General features: G+C 41.5%; 1 protein-coding gene across 1 annotated transcript; it reads right to left on the bottom strand.

Moving 5' to 3' along the window:
• Positions 1–2,029: 2,029 nt before the first annotated feature.
• On the bottom strand, positions 2,030–16,195 carry tmem38b (transmembrane protein 38B). Its single transcript, XM_061698390.1, has 6 exons — positions 15,762–16,195; positions 9,789–9,945; positions 8,330–8,514; positions 8,117–8,204; positions 6,645–6,762; positions 2,030–2,765 (listed from the first exon to the last, which is right to left on the bottom strand). The coding sequence occupies exons 1-6, from the start codon at positions 15,871–15,873 to the stop codon at positions 2,511–2,513; spliced, it is 915 nt and encodes a 304-aa protein (XP_061554374.1). The 5' UTR covers positions 15,874–16,195; the 3' UTR covers positions 2,030–2,510.
• Positions 16,196–24,658: the final 8,463 nt, after the last annotated feature.

Below are 24,658 nucleotides of genomic sequence, written 5' to 3'. Positions count from 1 at the left end.
GTGCTCGTACGATCAGGATGAATTTGGGACCATTCCTCTCGAAAACTGTTGCAGATGAGCAAGACTCCTGGGATGTCTGCTGTGACGAGCTGTCTTGATGTCACGCCACAGCATCTTAATTGGAATAAAGTCAGGACTTTGACTGGGCCGCTCCAGAACATCTATTTTCTTCTTCTGAAGCCGTTCTGTTGTTAATATGCGTCTATGTTTCGGATCATAGTCCTGCCGCAAAACACCCGCCCTCTGTTGAGCTTCAACTGTTGGATAGATAGCCTCAAGTACTTCTGCAAAATATATTGCTAAAGTTGAGAATTCATTTTTCCATTGATGATAGCAAGCTGTGCAGACCCTGAGGGAACGAGCACACCCATGCAACGATGCTCCCTCTGCCATGCTACACAGTTGGGATAAGGTTTTGATCTGAGTGTTCTGTGCCATTTTTCCTCCACACATGGCCTCGTGTGTAACTTTGGTGTCATCTGTCCACAGAATAGTTTGCCGGTAGTGGTGTGGAACATCCGAGTGCTCTTTAGCAAACTTCAAACATGCAGCAATGTTGTTTTTTTTTGAGACAGCAACAGCTTTCTCCTTGTTGTTCTCCCATGAACCCCATTCTTGTTTGATGTTTGACGTGTGGCAGATTTGTTACCAGATGTTGGCATGTGCCAGTGATTTCTGCAAAGTCTTCAGCTGACACTCTTGGGTTCTTTTTACCCCATTGACCATTCTGAAACTGCGCTCTTGCTATCTTCTTTACAGATGATCAAAGTTAGATTACAGCGTTTACAAGTCACAGGAGAAAAGTCCAGCCACGAAGAGTGAAAATCTCTGAGTAATTGACACTCTCCCCATAAACGTTTATAATTACTGAGAGATGTCATAAGATGCCGGCAAAGCATGACATAAAGCTCTTTAACTCACGGCAACACAGTTTCATCGCACCAAGATGGTACAAGATGACGCCAAAGCTATATTTTTACATTAGATATGGCTTTAGCCAGAACACAAAAACAGCAAATAGGTGATTTTTTTTTTCCAGCAAAGAACCAAGTATAGGGCCCCCCCCCCCCGCCAAAAATAAAGAAAGAAATCTGCGAATAGGTGAATCCCCAAATCGCAAACTCTAAATATGTGGCTGAACACAAAACAAAAAAGAAAAAACAAATGTAGCAATCGGACAAAATCTCTAGAACGAGTTAGTCTTTAAAAAGAAAATGGACACGATGACCCTGATAAGGCCACTTCTAGCCAATACCATAGACTTCCTGTGTCTTCTATGACGAGGCGTTAAACTTCCACACACAATGACAAAAACTCAAATGTTTCACAGTTCAGTGTTTCCCATCTGTCTTATATGTGAGTGAGGTCCCAATTTGCTAGGCATCAGACAAAATATCTAGGACAAGTCCATCTTTGAAGGACCCTCGGAAATGGCCAAACCGACCCCAAATTGACCACTTCAAAACAAAATGGCAGACTTCCTGTTTGTTCTCCTGTTTGATGACAAGCCATCATACTTGGCTGCCATGCACTGCCCACGCGCAATGAAGAGAACTCGTGAAAATACGTGTGGTTTGAAGTGTAAGGCAGGTGCATCATTTCTACTGTTTCATCATCTTTGCTTGTCTTCCTCTTTTCTTCATTTCGATTCACTGCAGGGGTCCCACTGCACCAGGTGCTGATGTTACACTGATGCAACGTTTCCTTCTATGGTGGAGTTTTACGCACGGGCATCATGATCGCTGTATGCGCTCCAGCACTTGTGTAATGCTGTATGTCTGCACTCCAGCAGCTTTGTGTCACCTCCACAAGGTCCTGAGGGTCCACTGATACAACTGTAGTTGTGTAATGCTACTCCCTAGACAACGCATTAGGTACATATATATATATATATATGTATATATATATATACACATATATATCCAGTTTCTACACCACTTATCCTGGTTAGGGTCACGGGGCGCTGGAGCCTATCCCAGCTGTTAAATGTTGCATAATCTTGATACCAGCAATCAATCAGTCACTTAAGTGTGTTTCAGTTGAAATTTTATTTAATGGGTTCCCCCTTACAATTCATTCATCAAAAAGCTTTTCTCCATTTTCAAAAGTGCAATGATCTTTTTGAATAAATTAATTACAATATAGAATATAATTATCATAGAATAAAATAAAATTTAAAAAAAACAATCATACCTGTTTGCAGTGTAGGAGAAATAGCATTTGTAGGAAGCGGCAGAAAACACAAAAAGCCATTCAGGTGCTCAGCATTGATCCCAAAACCCAGAGATGAAACCATAACTTCTCAATATACTATCATAAATACATATATTTTAAATTAAGACAGATTTTGCTGCAAGTGTGCAATGGGCTGATAACATCACAGTACATTAAGGACGGGCTGAGCGCTCCAAAACAAAGTGTAGGCATGATTGGAGTTCACTTAAGAAAGACATTCCACCAAGGCAGCCATGTTTACTAACGTTTCTGATGGCTCAACGGAAAAGGCTTTGTCAGTCGCTCTTCTTCGCCGACGTGTTTTTGGCTCGGAGGGACCCGCTCGACGCTCCGTTGGCGGGAGGCTCGAGGGGCTCTTTGGTCGGCGCGCCAGCAGCGCTGTTATGTGTTGGCGCGCTAGCAGCGCAGTTATTTGTTGGCCCAGCGGTGAGGGCGGCATACGGAGAGAAGCCGGCGAAGAGCGTCTTGTGGAGCACCGACTCGATGGGGGCGAAAGGCGACGTTGCGGAGCCTGTCAGCATCATCCTCGTCTGGAAGATAAATAATAAAGAATTGAAATAAACACTGCACCAAGTGAATGAGTCATCACTGAGTAAGTGTCTTGAATAAAATACAACCCCAATTCCAATGAAGTTGGGACGTTGTGTTAAGCATACATAAAAACAGAATACAATGTTTTGCAAATCATGTTCAAACTATATTTAATGGAATCCACGACAAAGAAAAGCTATTTAATGTTCAAACTGAGAAACTTTATTGTTTTTAGCAAATAATCATTAACTTAGAATTTTATGGCTGCAACACGCTCCAAAAAAGCTGGGACAGGGTCATGTTTACCACTGTGTTACATCACCTTTTCTTTTAACCACATTCAATAAAGGTTTGGGAACCGAGGACACTAATTGTTGAACCTTTGTTGGTGGAATTCTTTCCCATTCTTGCTTGATGTACAGCTTCAGCTGTTCAACAGTCCGGGGTCTCCGTTGTCGTATTTTTTTACGCTTCATAATGAGCCACACATTTTCAATGGGACACAGGTCTGGACTGCAGGCAGGCCAGTCTAGTACCCGCACTCTTTTACTACGAAGCCACGCTGTTGTAACACGTGCGGAATGTGGTTTGGCATTGTCTTGTTGAAATAAGCAGGGGCGTCCATGAAAAAGACATTGCTTGGATGGCAGCATATGTTTCTCCAAAACCTGTATGTACCTTTCAGCATTAAGGGTGCCTTCACAGATGTGTAAGTTACCCATGCCATTGGCACTAAACACAGCCCCATACCATCACAGATGCTGGCTTTTGAACTTTGCGTCCATAACAGTCCGGATGGTTCTTTTCCTCTTTGGCCAGGAGGACACGACGTCCACAGTTTCCAAAAACAACTTGAAATGTGGACTCGTCGGACCACAGAACACTTTTCACTTTGCATCAGTCCATCTTAGATGAGCTCGGGACCAGAGAAGCCGGCGGCATTTCTGGGTGTTGTTGATAAAATGGCTTTTGCTTTGCATAGTAGAGTTTCCAGTTGCACTTATGGACTGAATTGTATTTACTGACATTGGTTTTCTGAAGTGTTCCTGAGCCCATGTGGTGATATCCTTTACACATTGATGCCGGTTTTTGATGCAGTGCATTCAATTTTGGTTTTCGGCCTTTCCGCTTACATGCAGAGATTGAGATTATGGACCGTAGATGATGAAATCCCTAAATTCCTTGCAATTGTACGTTGAGGAACATTGTCCTTAAACTGTTTGACTATTTTCTCACGCACTTCTTTACAAAGAGGTGAACCGCGCCCCATCTTTGCTTGTGAATGACTGAGCAATTCAGGGAAGCTCCTTTTCTACCCAATCATGGCACCCACCTGTTCCCAATTAGCCTCTTCACCTGTGCGATGTTCCAAACAGGTGTTTGATGAGCATTCCTCAACCTTCTCAGTCTTTTTTGGAACATGTTGCAGCCATAAAATTCCAAGTTAATGATTATTTGCTAAACGCAATAAAGTTGATTAGTTTGAACATCTTTGCAGTGTATTCAATTAAATATAGGTTGAACATGATTTGCAAATCATTGTAGTGTTTTTATTTATGTTTAACACAATGTCCCAACTTCATTGGAATTGGGGTTGTATGACATGATTGAGAAATGACACATAAAGCCTCTCTCTGGCACAATACATACATTGCTGCAAAAACCTAGAAAATATGACATTTATTCAGAGTTTGGTTTGTATGGATTTCCCGTGTTCCTGCTGGAGATTTTGTTTATTTTTAAAACGGCAGTCCAAAACGTACGTGCCTGGTGCACGATCGTCAACGGGGGGGGCGAGTGGGCCCTGGGCGGCTGCCATATCAGAAACCGCCACTGCTCAACTCACTCATGACTCTAGTAAGGACAAGCATTGTAGAAAATGGATGGATGGAAGAATGAGCCAGCAAAATGCAAATACTCATCAGCATGAGCTTAAACACTTCCCCAGAATTGAAACAGCACTGTTGATCTTTTTACAAGGAGTTGAAATATTTGTTTCGACGCAAAAGCTACATTCTGTCCATATTTTATTTTGTTTTCATAAGGCAAATGAAGAGTATTCATTTGTTATTCATTTTAAAATCTGGCACTTTTGAAAATCCAATTGAAGAGTTTTTAAGGATCTGCTGAAACCCGCATTCATGTGTGCAACTGGCCAAAACGTAAACATAATGCACACATAATACATGTAGTATTTGCTTCTCATTAGTGGAGAGCAAGTGAGATGAGCATTATTATCAAGTGAAAAGAAAAAATAACAAACAGCAGGACAGACAGGAAATTCGATCTTACGAAACGCCTCGGCATACATTTGCGATGGATCGGAGGTGAAAGGCGCTGTCGGGTTTCCCGGAGGAGGTTTGGATGACGCAAGGCTACGAAAACGATGCAAAAGCCCCCGCCCAGAGGGTGGCAAAGAGCCAACAAGGCCAGCCGAGGCGGAAAGGTTCCAAGGGTTATGGGGAAGATGACGACTGAAGTTTGGGGTCCCAATGTTTTGTAGCAAGGGTCGGCAACCTATGGCCCGTGGAATATATATGGTTCGCCATGAAATCTGTAATACATTTTCTTTTGCATTTCAGCGTAAAAATACGATACTATAAAAACTATAAAAAGCAAAACACTGACACAAAAAGTTCCATTTCCAACTTTATGGTGTTCACAATTTTACTCTTTTCGCTTTCACTCGTACTGTTTTTTGGTAGGCTCAAAAACAAATCGAAAAATCGGAAGCACTTTTCTAATAAATTATCAAAAGGTTAGCTGTCAAAGTACCACCATCGTGAAAATACAGTAGCATAGTAGGCCTAAATGTCCATCAAAATTAGCGGTTTTACTCCTTAAAAAAAACATTCATTTTTTGTAAGTCACTGTAACTGTCATGGCCCCGTGTTTCAAGTTGTTCTTCTTTGTGTTGCAGTGTCTGGGTGGGCGTGGACATCGGTGACGCACCTGTCATGCATTGCAATCATCAGCCTTTTTAGGGGGCACCGTGACAGTGTGTGGGCGTCGGAATATTCACTCGTTTTTTGCCCCGTGTTTGCCGCCGTTCTGACCGCTGTCCAAATTTAGGCTCAATACGATTATACCACACGGACCGTTTGCCGTGTCTCCCTGCGTTATCTGTTTTTGATTCTCTCTGGTTGTGAGTTCCTTTAGTTTCGTATGTCTCGCCATCACATGCCCTGCCATTTAAGTAAAATTGTTCGGACCTCTGCCCTGGAGTCTATTTTTTGGGATCTGCCCTTACGCCATTGCCGATCGTGACAGTAACGTTATGTAGAGTATGAATAAGGATGTGCTTAAATATAAGTCCATTTAAAAATACTTAATGATTCCAATTACATGTATATAGCACATAAAAGTTGAATAATTTTACCAAACTAAATGGGAAAAAAAAAGGTTCCTCAAGACCCAAATGCATTGAACTCAAAAGTTAAATAATAGTGAAAGTGTACTGTGGCAGGGATTCGTTTGCGTATCACTTGAGGAAGAGCATGTAGTACTAATGCTACACGTAGCACATTTTGAGAATCGCTGAGCTATAGCATAGCATTTAATGCAGCCTGTCATGATATTTAAAATGATTTACATTGTCAACAATCCTGACTTATTGCTACTTTGTGGACAATATCCCCTCGCTTATCACAATGGATAGGGACCAAGTCCTACCGTCAAAAGCAAAACTCCATGACTAATTTATGCCTCTCTAAAGTTTATAAATGCTGAGAGATGCCACAAGATGGAGCCAAAGTGCTACTTTTTCATTAGACAAGGCTTTGGCCTGTCCAATAAACTTCAAAGTCAACAATCCCCTTACTTCCTTGGCACCAAATTATCACAAGATGGTGCCAAAGTGTTCCATGGTTGTGACTGACCTTGTTGACAACAGTGAAGGTGGTGTAGATGAGCATCAGGTGGTGCGTGTGCAGAGGCAGGTAGCGAGTCTGCTGCAGAGCGAACAGCACCGCCCCGATCAGCGTCACCTTGGTGGGGCTTTGACACACACAATAAAAATTAGAATCCATTAATTGATCTTCGAGAAATTGATTGATAGTTGACTAATCATATCTTAAAGCAATCAAGTCAAAACAGAGTGCACGATGTGGCTGCAACTGGTAGAGGTGGTGTAGATTCATGCTCATTTCAGTTGCCGCCTACAGAAGGCAATGTAACGTCAGCGAGGAGGAAGTGTTAGTGGAGTGACACGCACGCTATGTTACAGCGGCATTATTTTGCCCAATACACATCACTATAACATGGAAACAGCCTTTCAGAGCATTCGGAGAGCTTCTCATATCTAAATAAAAGACTGTAAATATATGAAATAAATCATGGAAAATATTTTTCTTTTTAAAAACTATAGTTTTTTAAAAACACAAAACACATTTTTTAAACAAATGTAAATGTAAAAATCAAAATATTCAATTACAAATAACTAAAATAAAAAAGACAATATTTGTAAAAACTCGTGTTCAAAATGGGTAAAAAACAAACAAACAAAATCAGTGACAAAATACTTCAAATAAATAATCAATTCAAATAAGAAATATAAAAAGATCATGCAAAAATTACAAACAAACATATTTCAAGATCATTATGTATATATATATATATATATATATTTTTTTTTTTTTTTTTCATTTATATATTTTTTTTTTCATTTATATACTATATATATATATAGTATATAAATGTACAAACTAAAATAATGGAAAATAATTTACATAGACTAAAAATGAAAGCGTAATATTTTATGAAATGATGCACAAAACTATATATTGTTTCCAATAAATAACTGATGGATAATTAAAATGAAATTGAACAAGAGTAAAAAAATAAAATAAAATTATACATACAAATAAATGTATTAATGCTTAATTTTCTGACATCCGCCATTAAGGAAATTCATCCAACTGCCCATTCTACTATTAACCAACAATCTTTTTATTTGCACGGGTGGGACGGTGGCCGACTGGTTAGCACATCTGCCTCACAGTTCTGAGGTCCCGGGTTCAAATCCGGCCTCGCCTGCGTGGATTTTCTCCGGGTACCCCGATTTCCTCCCACATCCCAAAAACATGCATGCTAGGTTAATTGAAGACTCTAAATTCCTCGTAGGTGTGAATGTGAGTATCAATGGGTGTTTGTTTACATGTGCCCTGCAATTGGCTGGTGACCAGTTCCAGGGTATACCCCACCGCTTGCCCGAAGATAGCTGGAACAGGATAAGCGGTTCAAAAAATGGATGGATGGATGGGTGTTTTTTTGCACGACATAAAAACTGAAAAAAAAAATTCTCCAGAAGAGAACCACGACCTACTGTAAGCACCAAACTACGGAGACTCACTAGGACATTTTGAGGAGCTCGTTGGTTTCCGGTTTCCACACGCCTCGGACGAGCTCCTCAAAGTTACTAATCAGACCTCCTCCAGCTCCTGGTGGACACAAAAGTCAGGCATGGTTGTGTTATGTGCCGACATTCCTCATAAAACTACATGTTTCACGATACTTTAAAGTGATTGATCACTATTAATGGTTATACTTTGAGTTTCCTGAATACCTCTGGCCCAGCCAATGGCGATCATGACCAGCAGTCCGTCCTTGTATTTGCTATGCGCCTGCGTGACTCCACCCAGCACTTTCCACGTGCGCGTCACTTCCTTCATTCCCGACAGAACCAAGCGCAGAGGGAGCAGGGCTGCGCAGCCGTACACCAGGTCCAGGGGGCAGTAGAACACGAGGTACCTGTCGGCCCCACCGTAGGAAACTGTAGTCAGACAATGGCGCTAGTACCATCTTTTTCCAGCCGAGGGTGGTGTTGATTCTGAAACTCACATTTTCAGTACCAACAGAACTATTCTCGCAAGTTCTCCTGCTCCACCTGTACAACGCAAACAATATTCTGATAAAATTACAAATATGACGGCATTTCTTTTGTTTTTCAAATGAATAATTATGTAATTTTATCTGAATATTGTTTGCGTTGTACTTTTAAAAAACAACTAAAATTTAAAGGGGGTATATTTGTAATGGACTTTTTAATCATACAATATTTATATTTGTATACAAATAGTTGGATTTCTGTCTCATACTCAGAAATAATATGAATGACCTTTGAAATGTATATAAAACGAAACCAAAAAATTTATTTTAAAAATACTTTTCTGGGTTTCTCATATAAGCTTTGGAAAAAAACTAAAAATAAAACTAAAAACCTGTATTTGCTTTTCAAATAGTGTATAATGAAAACCTAAAAAGTTTTTTTTTTTATCTGCATCTGTATTTTTGTAATTTGCGAAAATCCAGACTTGAATAAAAGGTTTTAAAATAATTGGCAAAATAAATAATAATAATAATAATAATAAATAAAATAAAACAAAATAATTTGTCTGGTTTTCAGACAAAAAAAGTGTAAAATAGCAAGTCTGATCAAGTTACAAACATACAGTATATCTTGTTTTTTACAGATAAAAAGATAAACAATTAATAAAAGAATAATTAAAATGTTCTTTGTTTTCTGACAAAAATCTTAATTACATAAAAGTGTTTTTTTTTTAATTAGAAAAACTATAAAAATGGCCTCTTAGTTATTCAGAAAATGCCACAAATTCAGTATTAAATTTTCCTCAGTCTCTGCACAAGTTTTCAGCACTTACATTCCAACATATTTAATGTACAATATTTAGAAATAAAAAACAACAATGGTTTTGGTGCAACTTTAAACATTACCCTTAAGTGCAACTCCATGTGTAACCAGCAGAGGGAGACACAGTCTTCAACGTTTAAAGATGAAAGCTAACTCCATGAAAAACTTCTGGATCCTTTTTCAGAAGTATCAGTCAGCGTGACACATTTCATGCTTCTTTCACAGGAAATTGGACAATTATAAATACATGTAAGAGTCAACAACACTGTCATTGTTGATCATTTTCATAGCTTTTATAGCCTCGATGTATGAAAAAATATGTCTATGGTTTATTTTAACTTTTGTGATTTTACTGTTGTTTAACTTAATTTACCAGAGGAGCGAGGCGAGCAGAACACTGGTGCTGTTGGACAGCGGCGCCACGGGCGGTTCGGCCAGCATGATGCCGGACAGCACGGCGCCACCGAAGCAGTACAGCATGGAACTGAACCAACAGGCCAACGGGCTCACGCGGGACACTTCCAGAGCTCCTGTAAGGTAAAGTAGTACAGTACATATTAGCTAGAGCCAAGCTAATAAACACAGCATACAGTAAAGTCTGGATGAGTGAATTAGGGCTCAAAGTGTGCGGCTGATTGCATCCAGTTAAACGCTACTCAATACTGCCTCCTGTTGCAAACACTGGACTCCCTTTTTTCCAATTTTAAACCATTCAAATGCCATTTAACAGGACATCTTGTGACTGTCTAACACTGAATAACAACATTCATTTCATTACAGCAGCAGCCTACAATATCAAATACAAGATATATATATGCACACACACACACACACACTCACACACACACACAGTGGGTATAGAAATTATTCAGACCCCCTTAAATTTTAAACACTTAAGGTTCCTAAGAGCACAGTGGCCTCCACAATTCTTAAATGGAAGACGTTTGGGATGACCAGAACCCTTCCTAGACCGTCCAGCCAAACTGAGCAATCGGGGGAGAAGAGCCTTGATGAGAGAGTCAAAGAAGAACCCAAAGATCACTGTGGCTGAGCTCCAGAGATGCAGTCGGGAGATGGGAGAAAGTTCTAGAAAGTCAACCATCAGTGCAGCCCTCCACCAGTCGGAGCTTTATGGCAGAGTGGCCCGACGGAAGCCTCTCCTCAGTGCAAGACACACGAAAGCCCGCATGGAGTTTGCTAAAGAACACCTGAAGGACTCCAAGCTAGTGAGAAATAAGATTCTCTGGTCTGATGAGACCAAGATAGAACATTTTGACCTTAAATTCTAAGCAGTATGTGCGGAGAAAACCAGGAACTGCTCATCACCTGTCCAATACAGTCCCAACAGTGAAGCATGGTGGTGGCAGCATCATGCTGCGGGGGTGTTTTTCAGCTGCAGGGACAGGACAACCGGTTGCAATCGAAAGAAAGATGAATGCGGCCAAGTAAAGGGATATCCTGGATGAAAACCTTCCCCAGAGCGCTCAGGACCTCAGACTGGGCAGAATGTTCACCCTCCAACAAGACAATGACCCTAAGCACACAGCTAAAATAATGAAGGAGTGGCTTCAGAACAACTCTGTGACTGTTCTTGAATGGCCCAGCCAGAGCCCTGACTTAAACCCAATTGAACATCTCTGGAGAGACCTGAAAATGGCTGTCCACCAAGGTTCACCATCCAATCCAACCTGACAGAACTGAAGAGAATATGCAAGGAGGAATGGCAGAGGATCCACAAATCCAGGTGAAAAACTTGTTGCATCATTCGCAAAAAGACTCATGGCTCTATTAGCTCAAAAGGGTGCGTCTACTAAATACTGAGCAAAGGGTCTGAATACTTATGGCTGTGTGATAGTTCAGTTTTTCTTTTTTAAGAAATCTGCAAAAAATGTCACCATTTTGAGCAACGAGCAATGCAGCACCTTACTGTACCCGGATAAGTAATTACATTACAGTTACTTCAGCATACCAATAACAAACACTTTACAAAAAAATTTTTTTATCTGCTTTAACAAGTCCTAATTTGTGGCTAGTGACTTGAGGAGCCCATCTGACCAAGAACTTCGTTACTTGTGAAATCAAGTAATCAGTAAAGTAACTTACTTTTAAGTTCAAGTCATCAGTAAAGTAACTAAGTGACTTTTTCAAGGTTCCGCTCGTAACTCAAAATACTCGTATCGCAAATTATGTTTTCCCATTGAAATGAATGACGAGGCCATTAATCCGTTACAGCCTTCCCCCCCAAAAACAACAAAAATCATTGTAATGGTTATTTTAAATAGGAAAGCATTCCATAATATTGTACTTCATAAACACATACAGTAATGACATAATTCAATAGAATTAACATTTTTTGTCACATTGCATTGATTGAATGCTGCTCCTTCTGGTGTCCCTGCCTTGGCCACATGGGAGCAGTATAAGAAAGACATCTAATGTTCATTGAGGTGTAAATCCCACTTGAGTTCCAGGCAGGATGGTGCAGCAGCCAGTCATATTGCAGCTTGGTGTGTCCTGCCTAGAGCTCACGTATGGTACCAATAGGACCGTAGTCATTCGACGCAAAGTAAAGAACTTTTCTGAACAACAAGTCAACAACAAACCGCTATAGTTCTATTTGTTGTCAAATCAACATTTACGACATCCACTATCCTCAACATCTCACAGGTTCCGTGGGTTCATTTTGATTGATTTAAAAGAAATCAGAAAAAAATAACCTTTTGTGTTTTATCTGGTTGTGCAAATTTAAAGTTTTGTTATCATTTCAGTTCAGGTCAGCGGTAGACACTCACGTTTCTGCCACCTGGAGGTATCTTGCTCTCTACGGTTTGCAAACACTCTGAATTGGTCTAGTCAAGCATACCAGCACCATCATTATTGAGTCCACTCTCGTCATTCTTTAAATAACAACATTCTGTTGTTCCCAGTAGTCTGTTCTCCATCTTAAATGACCCACATTAAGTTACTTGGCCCCCAACAGAGTGAAAACTCTAGTCAAATAATCCCAGTCGTTTGTGCTAGTTTGTACTGTTACTTGTCAAAGATAATTTTATTAAGTATTACCGTATTTTCACGACCATAAGGCGCACTTAAAAGTCTTAAGAATTCAAGATCAACGAATCCATGGTTCGCAAGTGGAGGAAGCAGGAAAACGGCGGCATCATTGCTGAACAGCCCCCCGGCAACGAGGCTGACTCCGGCAACGACGAGAGGGAACCCGGCATGTTTGACGGCGAAATTGTCAAGTTGTTCGTTTCGGATACAGAAGATGCAGACTTTGATGGATTTATGGATGAGGATTGATAAAAAAATAACGTGAGTCTCTGACAGACTGTTGACGGGCCCCACTATGTGTTGCTGTTTTGGTCAGCAACAGCACTTCAATGGGCTCATTTAACTAATGTCTGTGTGGGAACGATAGCCTCTATGAACTGTGATAATTGCAGTTACTACTTGAGAATTACAGTAATACCAGTTCTCTTTCCTGACAAGAAAATGGGCGTGTCTATTTTGAAGGTGTTTAGTTGTCTCAAGTGGATGACTGGAACATACCTGTAATCATTGACGCACACAACATTGTGGACCACATGTCAGAGTTAACTAGTACTATTGTTGCTGCTGCTTGAGGGAGGCGTTTATTTGTCAAAAGCACCCAACGGTAGCATTCATGCAGCAGTGATTCCCAAGTAACGGTGCACATTAGTGTGCCATGGGAAATTACCCAATTGCACAAATGAATATTTATTTTGAAACAAATAATGCACCTTTGGTCATTTCTCTATGCCAGTGACATTTAGTGACAGGCAGTATGATTAAAGGCAGAAGGTTCAGTACTAGGCAGACAGTACAATTAACTTTTGTAAGACCTGTTGTTTTTTTGCTCCCTGACACTGACAGGATTTGAAGTGTGTGCACCGAAAACGAGGGAGGATTAAACACAGGAAAGAAAGAGAAATTGAGGAATTGCCGATGGCATTCCTTTCCTTTCTGGGAACAAGAAAAGTTGCCTTCTTAAAGGTTGACTTCAGCTCCGTCTACGCGCACATTTTTGTTTGTGGTGCATTCGCTTACCTCCCTCATAAGCACGTTGTCACATGTGCATCGAGATGCTCATAGAGGGTTTTCAAGAACAGAGGGTGAAAAGGTTACAGGCGCTGGGATGCTTTATGAGGCAAGTTCCAAAATAGACCACGGTAACTGGATGACAACGGACTATGTGTGTGTGCAGTTGAAGTCCACCTGTTCTTTGCGCCATTATCACTGTGATATAATGTCAACGGGAAGGCGCATGCTTGGATTTTTGCACAGTTACACACTCCCAATACATCTGAGCACTTCTTGTTGCCCTTTAGTTGCTGTCTAATGAAACCAACTTGCTTTTCAGTGGACAGTGTCCTATTACGTCTCCAGCATAAACTGGATTAACTTGATCTCAAGTGGGAGACACAAGTGTATTTACCCTCATTAGTATTTCATAACAGATGACAGTCAGAGTTAGCTTGCTGAAAATGGACAAAGACATCACATGCATCCAAGTACTGACCTGCACCCAATTGAAAACTTGTGGGCAGTTCTTAAATGGGAGATATACAGTGAGAGAAAAACAGTACACTTCTCGGAACAATGTCTGGGACGGTGTGGTTTCTGCTGCACAGAAACTGGATCCACTACAAATCAAGAAACTGACAGAATCCATGGATGGAAGGCTTCTCACCTTTATTGAAAAGAAGAGTGGCTATATTGGTCACATTTCTATCTATCTAAATACTGTGTATACTCTATATATAGATGTTATTATTTGTACTTTCTTTTGGAGCACCGCGGGGGGCCCTTGAGTACCGTAATTTCAATCCTCTGCATGCATTACGCATATAGAAGAATTGACAATAAAAGCACCTTGAACCTCGAACCTTAAAGTGCTTCCTCTTCAGGCAACATTAAGACACTTGTCACTCCAGGTTATCTTATTTTAATAAACAAAAAACATTTTTGTTATTTTTTTGCGTTAATGAAAAGTATGCCGGCATGGTGGACGTGGATGTTAGCATGTCTGCCTCACAGTTCAACGCGTTGAACTGTGAGGCATGTTTACCACTGTGTTATATCCCCTTTTCTTTTAACCACATTCAATAAACGTTTGGGAACTGAGGACACTAATTGTGGAAGCTTTGTAGGTGGAATTTTTCCCATTCTTGCTTGATGTACAGCTTTAGCTGTTCAACAGTCCGGGGTCTCCGTTGTCGTATTTTACGCTTCATAATGCGCCACACATTTTCAATGGGACACAGGTCTGGACTGCAGGCAGGCCAGTCTAGTACCCACACTCTTTTACTACGAAGCCACGCTGTTGTAACACGTGCGGAATGTGGTTTGGCATTGTCTTGCTGGAACAATTTACTATTAAGAGGATTCTTATGACAGTATGGAGGCAGAAATTTGTTTTCACAAAATGCACACAAGAGAACCTTTGTTGCATTTACAACTCATCAGCCCTATCCTGGAAAAGTCAATTTCCTAACTATTAATCTCATCACGTTTTTTAACGTGTGCTATTTTTCGGCTGAACGAAGCATATAGACAATTTTTTGTTTTTATCCAAAGACGCCAAATGTTTTGTGATACTTTAAACATATACTAATAACTGGGCCTTATTTTATCAATTTTTTTTGTCTTAAAGTTAGCAAAGGCCCAATTATTGTATGTCTTTAAAGATTATAATGAGCGGTTGTCCTGCGGTGTGGTGCATGTTCCCCGTGTGATTGTTTGAGTTTACTCCGGTTTTCCTCCCACATCCCAAAAACGTGCACGGGAGGTTCATTTTCTTTTAGGTTCCCCCCCCCCCCCCCCAAAAAAAATTATTTTTTTCCCCTCTTCCAATCAAAGTCAGGAAAGGCTGATTATGATTAAAATGTTATTTTTAATAAAAGATTTTCCAGTGTGGTGTGTCACACAGTTGTGTTACTTCCCCTTCAATTTCAATGTGATTTAGTACACTGTTTATTGAGTTTGTGTACATAACGTCATTTGCCAGAGCTGTATGGTGTTAAAGTCTCGAAAAGTGCTGTAAAGTTGAACTCGGTCCAGCATTGCATACTGTTGTCATGTATTACTATTTGCTAAACACACTAATTATCATAATGACTACTAAGAGGATTAAAATGAGAGACTGGAGGCGTTAATTTGTTTGAAAAATACACAAAAAAGTACCTTTGCTTTGACACCAGCATTTGAATAACACGCTTCAGGCTTTCCACTCAGCGATCTCGTCAAATAAGTGCAATTATTGTTTGTTTGGGGATGTTAGGGACCCTGTCCGTGGTTGAATGACAAGAACACCGTTTCTTACCTGGCTGCTCCCTCAGAGCCATGACGGACGTGATGTAGTGCGCCATGTCAAAGAAGGGAAACATGGACAAGTTGGCCAGTCCGTGGGACAGCTCGTCCAAAGAATCCATCATTCGCCAATAAAGTTCAACAACTTAATGTTTTTGTTGCTGTTTGTTTTGTTAAGACAAAGGCACCGGTCCAACTCGAAGCATCCAAGTGAGCGCCTTAGCTTGAACAAAGACGTACTTCCGCCATGGCGTGAATACAAAAAAAAAAAAAAAAAAAGAACAAAAAAGCCAAAGTTAGTCTCAAGGCAGCTATAAAATTTAAGCACGGAGGTCGCCGTTGGTCACCGAGCAACAGGTCGGCTCAAACCCGCGGTGCCCATATACCCTGGCGGTGGAAGTTTGTGACGCTGTCATCGTCACATAGACGGAATTCCTGCTCCGTCTTCCGCCATGGTAGCGACGCGACAGGGGCAGCTACAGCCGCGTTGCAATTGGCTTGGAGGTAGAGAGTTGAGCCAATCAGGTATCGAGAAGTGCACAGAACACCCCCCCCCCCCCCCCCCCCCACCACCACCACCACCCTCCTCCCCTCCCCTGTGTTGCAGCCTCCTCGCTCCAATTGGGCGACAGAGGTGGGGACGTGGGGGACAACTTGGGCAGGTCACAAGTCCATAGTAGAGCACACATTGACAAACAACCATTCCTGCCCAGTTTTACAAAATCAAGTTAGCGTAATGCGCTTGTTTATGGAATGAAAGTGGAGCAGAAATTTGAACCTTAACCTCTCGACTGTGATGCATATATGCTAATCGCTATGCAAAGCCCACGCAATACAGACATATCAATAATTGATCATTGTGCATCAATATTGTTCCGTGACATATTGCTATCTGGATGTATCGTAATCTCATTACATTTGAGTATTTCTTTAACACTACTGTCAGCATTAACCGGTATTCCGCCAGTTGAGGAGGTTTTATTGCTATTGATATCCAGTGGCAGTTCTGGGCTGGGGGCGGTGCTAACTACACACATGCCGCACGATGAAAACGAGCAAGGAGTCACTACACAGAGCACACTTACGGTACAACAATACAACCAAAACAAAAACCAACGTGAGTAAAACACACAGACAACTGTTATTATGGGGAAAGGGGGGGCGGGGGGGGGACTCAAACATGACCAATGAAACGTAATTACCGTATGTACAACATGCCGCTAGTCATGCTGGGAATTCTGCGCCCACTACTCCTGGCGCTACAGTGTACGTATTGTACATGTTAAAATTGTGATTTGGACTGATGCGAGATGGTGGAATTTATGCATGTTGCTCAAGTTCCAAATTCTAGTCACGAGAATAAAATTCCGTGAAATTGGTCTAGAACCGCCACTGTCGATGTCACCGCTACAAAGTGTGCTGTTGTCAGTTCTGTGTTGATAATCATTAATGTTTAGTATTCATGTTCGACCTAGTCTTCTCAGAAGCTGAAGAAAGAAAGATAGAGAGAAAGAAGAGCAAAATTTGGACCATCATCTCTTTGGAAAACCTGTAGAACTTGATTCTACCAAGGAATATATACGAGTTCGTTAAAAAAGTTTTAAAATCAGGAAATGAAAGTAAATGTCACATTCAAATACCATCCGAGCAGCAAAATAATTCATTAAACCCAGATTTAGCGGTTAAATATGTCCAGTATCTCATTAGAATTGCTAAATTGTAGTATAGTTACACCAAAACGTACCCACAATTATAAGTAGTACACACATAATGACATGTGCAGTTCATTTATATCACTTTAAATAATATACTGTATACCTAATATAGCTTCTTCTTTTTTTAAATGTACGTGATTTCCAGAAGGAAGGTGTAATGTGAGCAAATGGCCACTAGTCGGAGCCAAACAACCACCCACATCTGATTTGATAGTCTTCGGTTAGCAGCAGTGCAGCCGTATTGAGGGTTTCAGTGTGGGAAACGCTGTTATCAGCAAGTCCATTGAGAACTCCAGGGAGAAACTGCATGATGGCCACAGATGCTGGCTGTCACAGCTGTCCAAAAGTGCTGTGCAAAGTTTATAGTTTAGGATTTTGGGCAAAAATAAAACGGCAGTCTCAGATTTCTGCCGAAGACCTCTGGCTAAAGCTGTTGGTAGGTATGTTACAAAATCGAGAAAAACGACCGCCATTTTCTTTCCATTTTTCTTTGCTGCATTTCGGGCATGTGGATTTAGCAGAAATCCACCAAAATTGTTTTCTCATTGTTTCCAGAAAGGTAATAATCCTTGTTCTTTTCAGATTATGGTGTTGAGGAATCCCTTTACCACCTCGTTTTTGGAATTTTTAATTCGGGTGAGATTTTTATTGCTTGTGACAGAGATGAAAATGTTCATTGGATTCAACCATGATACAAAACTATATGTCCATGATTCACTATGATTATTATTCTTGTTTTATGGGAAATCATTCTGACGATGTGCTTGCTCACCGTTTGACCTGGAAAATTTGATGGCTCGAGCCCATTGAAAAATCGGAAAATGGGCTTTTTAAACATCACATTTTAACTAATAAGACTACCATTTGGGCATTTTTGTACCAAAGAATCGAGGTTTGAGCCGCAAATTTCATAATGATTGTCACATGAATTTCTGACGATTTCTTGGCAAGAAAATATGGGACGATTTGCGACATAAAAAGTGGCATAAAATCATTAAACCTTATCCGATTCTTACAAACTAGGGCTCATTTTACTCATGTAGCACTCCTCCCAATGTTATTGTCTATTTTGATATATGGGCATTTTGAAAATTTTAGTAACATACCAACTCTTGGCTAAAGTTTTGGCTGAAGCGTATCTGGTTAAAACTGCTGTCTACAATATATGGCTAAAGCTCCTGGGTAAAAGTTGTGGCTAAAGATGCTGACTAAAGTTGCCGGTTAAACTGCTAGTAGCTAAAATGGCTGTCTGAAGCATCTTACTAAAACCGCTGTCTAAAACTGTTTGACACACTGCTGGCTAAAGCTGCTGATTAAGGATTGTGGCAAAAACTGCTGTCTCCAAACCGTGTTTGTCAGTTTTTTTCTAAGACAAGAACAGAAACCCCAACATTTTTGTGGCTGTGTAAATATGTCACAGTAAAGTCCCCTTTTTAACATTTTATTTTAAAAGGAACAATGCACATTAATAACCACGAGTACTATTCTTGTGTAGATGGCCCAAAGTTTTTATACAACTAATTTACATTCGCGGCACGGTGAATGACTGGTTAGAGCGTCTGCCTCACAGTTCTTAGGACCGGGGTTCAATCCCCGGCCCCGCCTGTGTGGAGTTTGCATGTTCTCCCCGTGCCTGCGTGGGTTTTCAATACCAAATAAAATGAAAAATACATATAAATACAAAACAAATATACATGATACAAAAAATCTGCGACTGACTGGCGACCAGTTCAGGGTGTAGTCTGCCTTTCGCCCGAAGTCAGCTGGGATAGGCTCCAGCGCCCCGTGAACCTAACCAGGATAAGCGGTGTTGAAAATGGATGGATGATACAAAAATACATAAAAGAAACATACAAAACAAAATAAGTAAAATACAAAATAAAATAATTCATTTTCTATAACGTTGATAAAGGGACAGGGCATGAGCCAAGGGAGAACACACAAAATGTGGGGTCACTAGTGGCGCTGGGTCTTAACTCTGAGTGACAAAGACCTCATGCCCAGGTGAGTATTGTGACTGATGTCACAGATCAGATTTTATAAAAAATTTTTACACTCACACAAGTGTAATAAGAAGTGAACCAATGTTATTATTTAGACATAAAAACAACAAGGCAATCTCAAATGGTATATTTTTACAAAATGTCACAAATCTTTGAGGCCTCACTATCACATCTTTAGGCACAAAGTGACATTACAGGAGAATTTGGATTCTTACTAGCTGACATATTTCCCCTTTAATACTGTCCTGTGGTCGATTTATTTATTTATGAGTCTTGTATTTTAGTACACACGTCTTGGACTGGCACACCACATCAAATGTACATGGAAGGTCAGTGCAGTGAGTCAGCTTGTTGTTTTCGGCCTCAGGGACACGACATGCATGTGGGACATAAGCCGCCTCAGGGTCTGGCCAGAACAAACTGCCACCCCCAGGACTACAACTACTACCACACACACGCACACAAATATACACACAAGCACGTGCTGCCCCGCCACACACTGTGAGGCACGTCATTATTGTGTTATAAACGTTATTTTGGGCCCTGGTTAGGTCCATAACCAAATAATAACCGACGACACGTTCTTTTTCCCCACTTTGATGTCATGCTGGCGGCGTGAACCACCAATTTGCATTGACTAATTACAAGAAGGCGGCACGGTGGACGACTGGTTAGAGCGTCTGCCTCACAGTTCTGAGGACCGGGGTTCAATCCCCGGCCCCGACTGTGTGGAGTTTGCATGTTCTCCCCATGCCTGCGTGAGTTTTCTCCGGGCACTCCGGTTTGCTTCCACATCCCAAAAACATGCGTGGTAGGTTAATTGACAACTCTAAATTGCCCGTAGGTGTGAATATGAGTGTGAATGGTTGTTTGTTTGTATGTGCCCTGCGATTGTCTGGCAACCAGTTCAGAGTGTACCCTTCCTCCTGCCCGATGATAGCTGGGATAGGCTCCAGCACGCCCGCGACCCCAGTGAGGAGAAGCAGCTCAGAAAATGGATGAATGGATTGAATATAAAATGTAACTTCTGCTGCGTCTGGTGGGGCTCTTTTCCTGGTGCCCCTATTGCAAATGCATTATCAGTGGTGATCTTGCTTTAGCTGCGACAGTACGCAACAGATGACACTGCGGCACTTGACACCGTGCTAAAACCACGTTACGTTTTTCCTTAGCAATACATATTTTATATTTAATACACTGCGATTGGCTGGCAACCAGTTCAGGGTGTACCCCGCCTCCTGCCCGATGATAGCTGGGATAGGCTCCAGCACGCCCGCGACCCTAGTGAGGAGAAGCGGCTCAGAAAATGGATGGATGGATGGATATTTAATACAATAAATACTGAGTCATGTTTTGAACTTGTTAGTTAGACACAAAAATAGTGAGTTGACAATGTAATTGGATTCATAAGAAAACATACAAATATTTTTTTCCCCACGTATGAAATATTTAAAGGTCCCGTTTTTTAGACCTCCACAGTGACTCATGGACTTGGTATAAAAGTGTCAATTTCATTAAAAAAAACCACCTTGGTTTTGTCATATGAGTGTCCAGAAAAGGCCCCTCTGACAGCTACTTCTGTTTGACCCAGTTTTGTATCCGCTTCGTCCATATTTGGCGAAGACCGCCCCCTTTCGTCCGATTGGTTGTCTCCATGTACAAGACCCACTTGTGAGAGCACAAGTGTTTGTTATGTTGACAGCGCTGACTCTGGAGCGGAAAGGGAAGCTCGAGAAATTCGAATGACCTGCCTTCAGGCCTCTCGGCAGAAAAATGTCTGGAACTCGGGAATGAGTGGACGATTTTAATTCATATTTCACGTTTACTGAGGCACCTCAGAGACAATATTACACCCCAAATACTAGAAATAGTTGGTTTAGCAAAATATGTCCCCTTTATCATCTTGATCATCTTTTACCATCTGCTGCATATGATGGGGCATTGCCCCGATTGCTTCTAATGCAAGATCACCACTGATAATGCCATAAATATTATTAATTGTAGATGTATGAGGAATATTGATATTAAGAGTGAGCGATAAATGTTCTGAAATGGATTCCTGGTGTTTGCTATATCATTCTTTTTCTCTCCCCGGATGCGGTCACTGTGTCCCTCCCATGACCCAACCAGAAAATAAGCTTCAAGCTTCCCGTTGGCCTCTATCCAATAATGAAATGCATCAGCCGACTTGGCACAGTGCAGTGCACACACACATTGTGTGGTGTAAACCGTCATTAAAGCTATGAGAAGAGCGCCTTATAACATTAATTACGCTCATCGCAAAGGTGAAAGCAGCATTGGGCTTGGCATGATGACCAATTTGACTTGCTAACTAAAATGAGCAATGGAGGCCATGTTGTTCCAGCGAGAGGGTCCAAAACAGCGTTTCCCAGACTTGCGGTCACCGTGCCAAACAGTATCCAAAGTGGGAGTAAATATAGCCCATTTAAATGTATATAGGGGGGTTGTTCATATTCCGAAAAATGTTGTTGCCATAGGAAAAAAATGGAAATAGAGGGTCCAACGGGCGGCATTAACTGGCATAAAGCGTGAAAATAAGTCAACCGCTGTTAATCGGGAAACATGACAATGGAATGCTAAGTCTTGGCTTTAATGTCGGATGACATAGTGTACCCGTTCCTCTCGCGTTTTATGAAATTTGATCATTTGAAGTATGATTAAGGTATTACCATCATTTATTATATATAATACACAATGTGTGTACTTATATATTTATATAATGATATTTAAATTAAATGAAAACATCTCACTCTTGGTTTTTATTTTATTTCAAACTATATAGTTTGGCTGGATCTAATTTATTAACTGTGTCAATTTTATAATTTACATAAATAATAATTAAGTGGCAATGTCATAGATCCATCCATTTTCTACCGCTTATCCGGGTCGGGTCGCGGGGGCAGTAGCTTGAGCAGGGATGCCCAGACTTCCCTCTTCCCAGCCACTTCATCCATCTCTTCCGGGGGGATCCCGAGGCGTTCCCAAGCCAGCCGAAGGACGTAGTCTCTCCAGCGTGTCCTGGGTCGTCCCCGGGGTCTCCTCCCGGCGGGACGTGCCCGGAACACCTCACCAGAGAGGCGTCCGGGAGGCATTCGAATCAGATGCCTCAGCCACCTCATCTGGCTCCTCTCGATGTGGAGGAGCAGCGACTCTACTCTGAGATCCTCCCGGATGACCGAGCTTCTCACGCTATCTCTAAGGGAGAGCCCGGAGACCCTGCGGAGGAAACTCATTTCGGCCGCTTGTATCCGAGATCTTGTTCTTTCGGTCACGACCCACAGCTCGTGACCATAGGTGAGGGTAGGAACGAAGATCGACCGGTAAATTGAGAGCTTCGCCTTTCGGCTTAGCTTCTTCTTTACCACAACAGATCGATACAAAGTCCGCATCACTGCAGACGCTGCACCGATCCGCCGGTCGATCTCCCGTTCCATTCTTCCCTCACTCGTGAACAAGACCCCAAGATACTTGAACTCCTCCACTTGGGGCAGGATCTCATCCCCGACCTGGAGAGGGCACGCCACCCTTGATGAAGCCAACAGAACCACATCATCTGCAAAAAGCAGAGATGCAATACTGAGGCCACCAAACCGGACCCCCGCTACGCCTCGGCTGCGCCTAGAAATTCTGTCCATAAAAGTTATCAACAGAATCGGTGACAATGGGCAGCCTTGGCGGAGTCCAACCCTCACCGGGAACGAGTCCGACTTACTGCCGGATATACGGACCAAACTCTGACTCCGGTCGTACAGGGACCGAACAGCCCGTATCAGGGAGTTCGGTACCCCATACTCCCGAAGCTCCCTCCACAGGACTCCCCCGATCGGTCGAACACCTTCTCCAATTCAAGAATGTCATAAATGATTTAAAAATAATTGAATCACACTCACAATAACATTTAATTTAAGGGATGATTTTGATAATAATTTAATTTACGGGATGATTTTGATAATAAGATTGTTTATAGATAGATAGGTAGGTAGGTAGGTAGGTAGATAGCTAGATAGCTAGATAGCTAGATATCATTGCATATAATGAATAAATGTTTGAATACAGGCTAAAAACAGGTGCAGCGATCATGTACAGTAGCCCTCAGTTTTTAAGCGATGATATTGGAATGAATGAGGTGAGTTTTATTATATTGTTACAGTTTTTGTTGGTGCAGAACATTGAAAAGATCAACCCCAAAAAATGTATGTGCAGATAAATAATAATTGAGATATTATTTAATAAATCAAGTACGTTTGACAATTTTAAACCTCATACTGGTAACCGTATTTAATGTAAATTATTGTAATGTAATTGAATTTTTTCCAGTTTCACAATAACATCGTCCTAAAAATGTTACTCTTTCAGTATTGTTCTTTTGCTCAAATTATCTGCCGATGGTCCTTGAACTGAATTCGTTTATGTAATGATTTTGTTATTTGAGCTCTGTCGCCGTTAGCCAGCCCGCTCGGACCGGATACAGAAGCGTTTAAGCCGGCTGGGAACGGAAACGGAAGCGTTCTGTGCAGTCTCGATGTGTCAATTGAGACACGCAGCTGTTGCGGCGGCGACGATCCGGTCCATTTTCAAAATAAAACACATTGACACATGAATTGCAATGCAACAGAAATGATAGAAATTGGTCATTCTTTCTCCGCGGCCCGGTAACAAATGACTCACACCCCGGTACCGGTCCGCGGACCGGTGGTTGGGGACCACTGCACTAGAAGATGCCAAGATACTTTGCCAAAGGGGATTCAGAGGGAGTGTGTGCCAGAATCAAATGTATTTGCACTTGAGAGGAGGCGAATTTTGCCGTCACGCTTGAGACAGACGTCGCTTTTAATCAAGGCTGACTTGAGCACTTGTCGTGCTGAGGAGGAATGCTGCTCTTGACTCTCTTCGCCTTTGAGCATAATTGCTACTGATTGGCGCCCCTTACTGTGTGTACTCACTGATGAGGAAAGACACACACACTGTTGTCTCCCCAATGGAAGACAAGTGCCCGTGCATTCAAAACACTCATTATCTGCTCCAGTACCTGTGGAGGAGGAGGCTTGTTTATTTGGGCTGTCTCTTTAAGAAGACATTCCACAGTTGTGTTTTTTTTCCTCTCATCTTCTTTCTTTCCCACACTGATGCAGCGGTGCGGCGGATAAGTTGGGGGGTGGGCAATGACCTTC

The sequence above is a fragment of the Phycodurus eques genome, chromosome 15, assembly GCF_024500275.1.
Source record: "Phycodurus eques isolate BA_2022a chromosome 15, UOR_Pequ_1.1, whole genome shotgun sequence".
NCBI classification, from domain to species: Eukaryota; Metazoa; Chordata; class Actinopteri; order Syngnathiformes; family Syngnathidae; genus Phycodurus; species Phycodurus eques.
Note: the sequence above shows the minus strand (reverse complement) of the source record. Positions and strands in the feature narration are given on the sequence as shown.